Source organism: Solanum dulcamara, chromosome 7 (assembly GCF_947179165.1).
Source record: "Solanum dulcamara chromosome 7, daSolDulc1.2, whole genome shotgun sequence".
NCBI classification, from domain to species: Eukaryota; Viridiplantae; Streptophyta; class Magnoliopsida; order Solanales; family Solanaceae; genus Solanum; species Solanum dulcamara.
Window position 1 is genome coordinate 19,597,304 of NC_077243.1, and position 8,914 is coordinate 19,606,217.

The following is an 8,914-nucleotide window of genomic DNA, read 5'->3' on the forward strand; positions in this document are numbered from 1 at the left end:
AATAATATGATTTCAAGAAGAAAAAAAACTGAAAAAAGTAGAGAAATAAAAGAAAAAAGGTTTGGATAATTAGAAGAGAGAAAAAGGGATTGAATGAGGGAACAACAAGAATAAGGTCTAAGAAGTATTATCAAAAGAAAAACAAGTGTGAGAAGGGTAGACCCCCTATCTTTATGATTTCAAGAGAGAAAAAAGCACAAGAATTGATAGAAAATCAATATGAATACTACTTTGCTGTAAGTATTCGTCGCAAAATACAAACTCCAATCAATCATTATTTAAAGGTCAAACAAATACCGATGAACTAAAATCCAAATATATTATAACACCCATAAAACAAAAGTAAGATTCAGACACGGACAAAACGACACCAGAGGGTATATCATGTTTAGCAAGAAGAAATAAAACTAGCTATAGCAGCTCACGCAATAATGTAAAGGGCGAACCACACCACAATCTTCTTGCAAATACATCCAAACGAACCACCTCGGTTCGTTCATTGACTCAAAACCGTCTTAATTCTGTATAACATGCACCACAACCCAGAAAAACCAAACTAGTGATGCAACAAACTTCTACTTGGAGATTAATTGCACTGGAATGCAATTTTGAGATCTTGCACTGTACGGGTGATGAGGGTGTTGACAGTGTTGATCGAATCCATAGTCAGATTTCCTGTAGGCAGGCTGTTCACTAAAATCTGGAATCCAACGGTCAATAGTGACCCATTACTCTTGCCCTCATTTTCCAGCACTCCATTCTTAGCTGCTACCCCATTGGAATTCTCGTAGCAATCTGGAAAGATAACAAATCCAGATGGAAGGAAAACCACGCAGGAGGAATCTCCACCACTCATCATAACGTTCATGTCTCCAGCATCAAGTGATGTATATGCTATAATTGAACCGGATACATCTGTGTACGTCTCTTGCAAGGTCAGCATACTATTTTGATTACCATCACTACCAGTCACCTGCAAGTCAAAACCAAAAACGCCTTATTCAGAATTCAATGGTTAATAGTAAGTGCACTAAGTTGTGTAGTTTTGTGCCACGTTTTTAAAAGCCACACCAGTATCACTCACATGGGTGCGAAACAGAGAGATGCTATTGCCAAGATCCTGACCCTTGGCAATGTGGACTAGTGGGTGCATGGAACCACCATGAGACAAGACATCCCATTCACTTCTTGTTTGTTCATTTCGCAGGAAGTCAAACAAACGTTGATGTGATACCGGCAGCCAGAGGGTCCTGGTGGCACTCAACACCACACCATGAGGGTCACCAAATTCACCAATGGCCTTCCTCATAATCAACTTACTCTCCTCTGCAGTCCCTGATTGGATTGGTTCCCACCTGTAATAGGTTGAACAAACCCCACCATAAAAGCTGCGAGTCACGCGTCGAGCCAACATTGCAATACTTCTCCGACTACTGGGACTAACAACTGCCAATAATGGAACTTCATCATTTCAAAGTTCGAGAGTGTCAAATGAACAATATGATGTGGTACCTGAATTATCACCACTGGGCACAGCAGAAGACATGACTGCCAAGAACTCGCATTGCCTTTGTAGGGTGGCAATCCACCGTTGGGCACCAAAGCCCAGGCCAGACCTGATGTAAGGGCGGTAGTAATTGTGGATGGTACTCTCATCATACTCCATGTGCTCAATCCAAATAACCTGAAATTTTCAGGTCAAGATCTTACTAGCAGTTTTGTACACAGAAATTGAGTAGATTAAGATAGCTTTGACATCAATTGGTCTGTCTGTAGATAACTACACCAGCCACTCTAAGACAATGAAAGGATTATATGCTTCAAAAGAGCATAGGTCAATCTGTGTATCCAGTAGCTTTAGTTTACACGAAGAGTTGGAATTCCAGAATAAAAAGATATAGGATGCAAGGAAATGATTAGAGTTGTTGTTTATAATCACTCAGGAAGATAGGATGCAATGAGATCAAAATGTGAAAGTTTTTTTTAAGAATCGAGAAATCCCAAAGGACAGTGGAACATAGTTCCAAACTTGGTGCAAAAATGTGAAAAGTGATTTTCCAAGAGAATAAAGAACAGAAAATAAGAGGATAGGTTAAACGAAATTACCATTACACAAATAACATCACTTTTAAATTTTCTAGATTGGTTGAGATCAATAGAAGTCTATATTGAGGTCAAATAACACAAGTGGTACCAAGTAAACACCATGCAAGCATAGATTCACAAGCACATGTGACGTGTAATGGGGGGGGGGGGGGGGGAGACAAAAGCATCACACTATATTGCTTGTACAATTAAGATGAAACTAACGAGGCTTTGCCTTCACACAGTGATGATAAATTTATAAGTTCAAGACACAGAAAAAAAAAAGGAGTAGAGGCATCTTGCAAAACTGTAAGGTTGATATCCTCGATTAACCAATTTTCTAGTCTGGCAGAAGCCTACTCAAGCAAATATGAAAAAATCTAGCCTTGAATTTGATGATAACATAAATAAACATACAGAAGCATCTACAGAATAAAATAACAATAGAAGGTTCAGATTCTTAGGCTACAACTGTCAAATTATTTTACTGACAGCACTTCCAAAAAATGCTGAACATAAAATATATTTCAGAAGCAAAGGTCAAGAGTATCAACACTCCAAAACCAAATAGTATGAAGTTCATAAAAAAAAATATGTAAGCAAAATGACAAGATAAACCTTCATTAAGAACAAATAAATACACAAACCAACAAGGAAAAAAATAAATCTACATTGAACAATTAGCTGGTTAAATTTCAGCAACTTATGGAGCACTGCATGGAATACTGAATGGAAAAACACAAATGGACTAATTACCTTTGAGTACCCATCGGGCAAGTCTTGAATGATACATCCAGAAGGGAGCCTCCTGCACTTTCCAGCTTCACACAGTTGTGAACCTTCTTGGATAGCATCAATAGACACATCCACCACTGCCCAGACACCTTCAGCATATTGCTTGCAGTAGCGCAGAAACTTTACTTGACGGAGAGGAACCAAAGCAGACGGAACTTGGAACTCAGCTTGGATCTGCAAATCAATATTTTCAGACCTCTATTGCAGGACAGGCAAGAAAAGAAACTTAGGATGGGTGACTTCCACAAAAATAACAAAAACTCACCATATGCAAATTGCCATCCTCGCTTCCACCCGAGCTGTTGGAGATCACATTAATTGTAGTGGTTCTGGCAACAATGAATGAGAACATTTCCATCCATCGACTCTGCATCAGTAGAACTTACATGTTACATGGAAAGCAAGCAGAAAAGCCAACAATACGTTTTTTTCCTCTACTTGCAAGTTCAAGTTATTTTAATCTAAAGAACATGCAGCCATTAATGCAAAACCCCATAAACCAAAAAAAAGAAAATCCTATGTCAAGAAGCAAATTGGAGAAATATTTTTCACATTCAGCAATGGTTCAAAGGAATCAAAATGTCAACTACAGGTTTCAGGATGAAGGAACCTACTGTGTCCATTAGACTCTCCACCAAGGCCAGGCTGTTGATCATCACAGTTCCAGTTGCCTTTGTTGCTTCAGCTGTGAAGTGGGCAGGCTTCATGCCAATACATGGAGAGAAAGACCTAACATACTCCTCAAGGTTCAATTCTTCCGCACTTCCATCAGAGTTCCTAAGCCACATAGGACCACCCATATCGGCCAGCTTAATCAGCTCATTCATGGAAACAAAAGCAAGCTCCATTAACATGTTCTTATCATAGGATGCATCTACACCAGCCATGTTCTGGGTGGGCCTAGGTAAAATCGCTGGTAGAGCACTTGAGAAGTTATTGCCAAAAGTAAGTCCCATTGGCAATGCAGTGTCAACAGAGTTCATAACACCAAAGCCGTTTCTTCCCACAGCAAGGTCCAAACCTGCATTAGCCATTCCAGCTGGCATTGAAGCATGGAAAGATTCCAAAGGCCTGCCTAAAAACTTGTTCGCCACAACACAGAGCCTATTGTATTCATCTCTCAGCCGGGCATTCTCAATCTTCAAATGATGTTCTTCGATGTGTATTTCACCAAGAATTGCCTGACTACCACATTGGGGGCAAGCTGGGCTTCGCATCGCTTCCCTCATTGCTATGTTCTCAATGCGGAGCTTGTCGTTTTCTTGTTTCAACATTGAATTCTCATGGCGTTCCATCTGGGTCTGAAACAATTGTAGGTTTTTCACTTATATACAATCTATGAGACAAATCTCACACAAGGTAGAATGAATTTAAGAAAAATAATGTCAATGTGGTGGCATTTACCTTCATTTGGGTTCTCCTGTTTTGGAACCAGAATTTCACCTGCTTGCTTGCCAATGTCAATCTCTTACCAAGCTCTAGTCTTGCTTTCTCATCAGGGTGTGGATTCTCCTTAAAAGAACTGTCAACACAAGACAGATAAAAAAAAAATCAGAAATAGTCCAAACAAACTATGAAGATAACAATATGAAGTGGTATAACACATACGCTTCAAGTTCTTGAATCTGGTATGGGGTGTGCCTATTGTATCTTCTTTTCGATCCCGATGAGTTACCAATGTGAGTTTCCATTTCATCGCCCGATCCAACCCCTTCTAAGTTCTCACTGCCAGACCTGCTCTCATAATCATCGTCTCTGGAAGTCCTTCCCATTGCAGCAGCATTATAATTCATGTCACCAGCACCTTCCATCTTCGGTTTCTGCAAATTAACCCAAATACATCAATTCCACTATTAATTCCAAGTAACCAAAACATACACACACACCAAAAAAATACTTTTAGGGGATGCCTACAAGAGCAAGTGATAATGGGGAAGAGTTAAACATTGAACGAGGTAAAGATGATGTGATAAGTTGTGACTGAGCAATAGTGGCACTAGGCATGGCTTCGTATGAACTATCAGTCACCAATCTTGAAACCCCAGAACCACAACCGGCACCGCCGTTTCCTCTCCTTCTACTGCCAATGAAGCCTCCAAAATTCATCCAAACTGAACCCCCCCACCCCCCCCACCCCGCACTCTCTCTTGTTACTAAAAAACAAAATAAAAATCAAAACTTTGGTATGAAAAAGACTCAGAACTCTCTTTTCAATCACTTTCAAGATCTCAACTTTCCCATCAACACTTCCAAGAAACTTTTCATATTTATACACCCCCCAAAAATGTATTTTAGACCAAGATTAGAGATGAACATAAAACTCAACAACCCAAACCCACAAAATTAAAGAAGAAGCAAAGGGGGTTGGTATAAGACAACCAAGAACCCTTATTGCACCTTCCCCTCTACTACTCTTTGAGCAAATGAGAGAGAGAAATGGGTTGGCCTAAGTAATGAAAAGGAAACCCTAGGAGTATTTCATTCAATCAAGAGATATGGGTTTTTGAGTTATGACCCCTATAGCTGTCATTGTAAAAACAGTGGGATCACTACCATAAAAGAGGAAAACGAAAGGTTTGGGGCTAAATATATATATATACTACAAGAAAAGTGATGATAATAAGATCCAAAAAAGAAACTAAAAAAAGGTGGACTTTTCAATACCTTACAAAATAAAACTGCAAGAAACCAATAAAATCAGAAGAAAAAAAGACTCTGTTGACTTTACAGATCAACAAAAAAGTGCATAACCTTTTATAAAAATTATTATAAACTCACTCATAGGCTAGAAGTTAAAAAAAGACTTTTAGAATATTATTTTCTATGTATAAAGTAAATACAAAAGCTTCAGATTCTGTGTGGACCAATTGAAAATCCACACACAGAGACACACAGTTCCAGAATAGTCCATAACTACATATGCTCATTTTGGGATCCCACAGAAAGAAGTTGATTAATTAATTAATAAATTAATGGAAGTTTTACAACAAATAAATGCACAAATAATTAATAAAAATTCAAGTGAAAATGGCGCTTAGCAGATTAAGAGCTGACATACCAGAGAGTAACGATCGCTAGTCAATGTTTCCACTTCTCGATCGATTCCCTTCAATAAACAAATGTTATATCAAATTAAAACCACTCAGAATTCACAAAGGAAACAACATTAAAATTAATAAAAAGAGCCTTTTCTATTACTACTTACAGTTGTTTTTCTCAACTTTCGAACAGTAAATGTCAAAGGAAAAAGGAAAACCGAATATATATATATATAGTGGATATGTGGGGGTGGGGGTTTACTCTAATTACCTTAAAATTTTTTGTTTGATATGTCTGCTCCTAGCTGGATTTCTGACTTGTGATGTGGCGAGCTCATCGGCCGATTGTCACAATTTTTCCCTTTTTTGGAAGTGTCTATGTTCAATGTTCTCATCAACCTATATTAGCGTTATAAAAATTTATCGTAATGAACCCATGTTAGTGTTTTTTTTTTTTATAAAAGGGCTAATAACATTGGTGCTTGTTTTAAAAAATCGTTAATAATAGTCGCGCTTCTTTTTAAAAAATCGTTATGATTAAGTTTCAGCGAGATACTTTACGTTAATAAACGTTTTGTTATTCTGTTATATTCTTTAGTAATTTAACTTTAGTAACAATCAGTCAACGTATCATTTATAATTTTTTTTCTTTTTTGACTTTGTGAATATGTTCTTATTCTGCTTAATCTATGTTCGCGCAATAAACATTTATTATAACGAACGATATCAGTGCATTTTTTAAAAGATCATTAATAAAATTAACGGTTTTTTTTTGAAAATTCGTTAACAATAGTGACATTTTAAAAAAAATATTACGTTCAAGGCTCAACGACACACTTAACGTTAATACATTTTCTCATTCTGCCATAAAATTCAACTTTAGTAACAATTAGGCAACTTATTTTTTATGATTTTTCTTTCCGGCTTTGTGTCTACGTGTGATGTTCTGACTAATCTATATTCGCGCTACAAAAATCTATTGTAATGAACAAATGTTAGTGTTTTTTTAATAAAAGTGGTTATAACATTAGTGTTTGTTTTTTAAAAAAAACATTAACAATAGTGGCGCTTCTTATTAAAAAATCGTTACGTTCAAGGTTTAATGAAACACTTTACGCTAATAAATGTTTTGTGTTTATACCATATTCTTTAGTAATTCAACTTTAGTAACAATCAGTCAACATATCTTATACTTCATTCCTTTCTTCTTAGTTGTCATGTTGTGCTTTTTGAGAGTCAAATTGACTAACTTTCAAAGCTAAATTAGATTACATTACTTTGATATTTTCAAGGCTCAACGACACACTTAACGTTAATACATTTTCTCATTCTGCCATAAAATTCAACTTTAGTAACAATTAGGCAACTTATTTTTTATGATTTTTCTTTCCGGCTTTGTGTCTACGTGTGATATTCTGACTAATCTATATTCGCACTACAAAAATTTATTGTAATGAACAAATGTTAGTGTTTTTTTAATAAAAGCGGTTATAACATTAGTGTTTGTTTTTTTAAAAAAAAACATTAACAATAGTGGCGCTTCTTATTAAAAAATCGTTACGTTCAAGGTTTAATGAAACACTTTACGCTAATAAATGTTTTGTGTTTATACCATATTCTTTAGTAATTCAACTTTAGTAACAATCAGTCAACATATCTTATACTTCATTCCTTTCTTCTTAGTTGTCATGTTGTGTTTTTTGAGAGTCAAATTGACTAACTTTCAAAGCTAAATTAGATTACATTACTTTGATATTTTCAAGGCTCAACGACACACTTAACGTTAATACATTTTCTCATTCTGCCATAAAATTCAACTTTAGTAACAATTAGGCAACTTATTTTTTATGATTTTTCTTTCCGGCTTTGTGTCTACGTGTGATATTCTGACTAATCTATATTCGCGCTACAAAAATCTATTGTAATGAACAAATGTTAGTGTCTTTTTAATAAAAGTGGTTATAACATTAGTGTTTGTTTTTTAAAAAAACATTAACAATAGTGGCGCTTCTTATTAAAAAATCGTTACGTTCAAGGTTTAATGAAACACTTTACGCTAATAAATGTTTTGTGTTTATACCATATTCTTTAGTAATTCAACTTTAGTAACAATCAGTCAACATATCTTATACTTCATTCCTTTCTTCTTAGTTGTCATGTTGTGCTTTTTGAGAGTCAAATTGACTAACTTTCAAAGCTAAATTAGATTACATTACTTTGATATTTTCAAGGCTCAACGACACACTTAACGTTAATACATTTTCTCATTCTGCCATAAAATTCAACTTTAGTAACAATTAGGCAACTTATTTTTTATGATTTTTCTTTCCGGCTTTGTGTCTACGTGTGATATTCTGACTAATCTATATTCGCGCTACAAAAATCTATTGTAATGAACAAATGTTAGTGTTTTTTTAATAAAAGTGGTTATAACATTAGTGTTTGTTTTTTAAAAAAAACATTAACAATAGTGGCGCTTCTTATTAAAAAATCGTTACGTTCAAGGTTTAATGAAACACTTTACGCTAATAAATGTTTTGTGTTTATACCATATTCTTTAGTAATTCAACTTTAGTAACAATCAGTCAACATATCTTATACTTCATTCCTTTCTTCTTAGTTGTCATGTTGTGCTTTTTGAGAGTCAAATTGACTAACTTTCAAAGCTAAATTAGATTACATTACTTTGATATTTTCAAGGCTCAACGACACACTTAACGTTAATACATTTTCTCATTCTGCCATAAAATTCAACTTTAGTAACAATTAGGCAACTTATTTTTTATGATTTTTCTTTCCGGCTTTGTGTCTACGTGTGATATTCTGACTAATCTATATTCGCGCTACAAAAATCTATTGTAATGAACAAATGTTAGTGTTTTTTTAATAAAAGCGATTATAACATTAGTGTTTGTTTTTTAAAAAAAACATTAACAATAGTGGCGCTTCTTATTAAAAAATCGTTACGTTCAAGGTTTAATGAAACACTTTACGCT

General features: G+C 35.2%; 1 protein-coding gene across 3 annotated transcripts; it reads right to left on the reverse strand.

The window, feature by feature from the left end:
- Positions 1-241: 241 nt before the first annotated feature.
- Positions 242-5,589, reverse strand: LOC129896076 (homeobox-leucine zipper protein ROC5-like). 3 transcript variants are annotated; one of them, XM_055971894.1, is made up of 9 exons: positions 5,545-5,589; positions 4,489-4,700; positions 4,285-4,402; positions 3,495-4,181; positions 3,146-3,247; positions 2,842-3,054; positions 1,513-1,684; positions 1,085-1,446; positions 242-973 (listed from the first exon to the last, which is right to left on the reverse strand). In XM_055971894.1, the coding sequence occupies exons 2-9, from the start codon at positions 4,689-4,691 to the stop codon at positions 587-589; spliced, it is 2,244 nt and encodes a 747-aa protein (XP_055827869.1). In that variant the 5' UTR covers positions 4,692-4,700; positions 5,545-5,589; the 3' UTR covers positions 242-586. The 3 variants fall into 3 exon arrangements, with proteins under 3 accessions (XP_055827869.1, XP_055827867.1, XP_055827868.1); XM_055971892.1 differs by lacking the exon at positions 5,545-5,589 and adding an exon at positions 4,795-5,431; XM_055971893.1 differs by lacking the exon at positions 5,545-5,589 and adding an exon at positions 4,778-4,860.
- Positions 5,590-8,914: the final 3,325 nt, after the last annotated feature.

What these genes read in the sequence shown, in the direction of transcription:
- LOC129896076 (XM_055971892.1), bottom strand. Translation starts at nt 4,986, where the DNA reads ATGAATTTTGGAGGCTTCATTGGCAGTAGAAGGAGAGGAAACGGCGGT. An exon ending in CCCCATTATCACTTGCTCTT is followed by an intron (nt 4,701 to 4,794) that starts GTAGGCATCCCC and finishes GTTAATTTGCAG; the next exon opens with AAACCGAAGATGGAAGGTGC. An exon ending in AGGATGGCAATTTGCATATG is followed by an intron (nt 3,055 to 3,145) that starts GTGAGTTTTTGT and finishes ATTGATTTGCAG; the next exon opens with ATCCAAGCTGAGTTCCAAGT.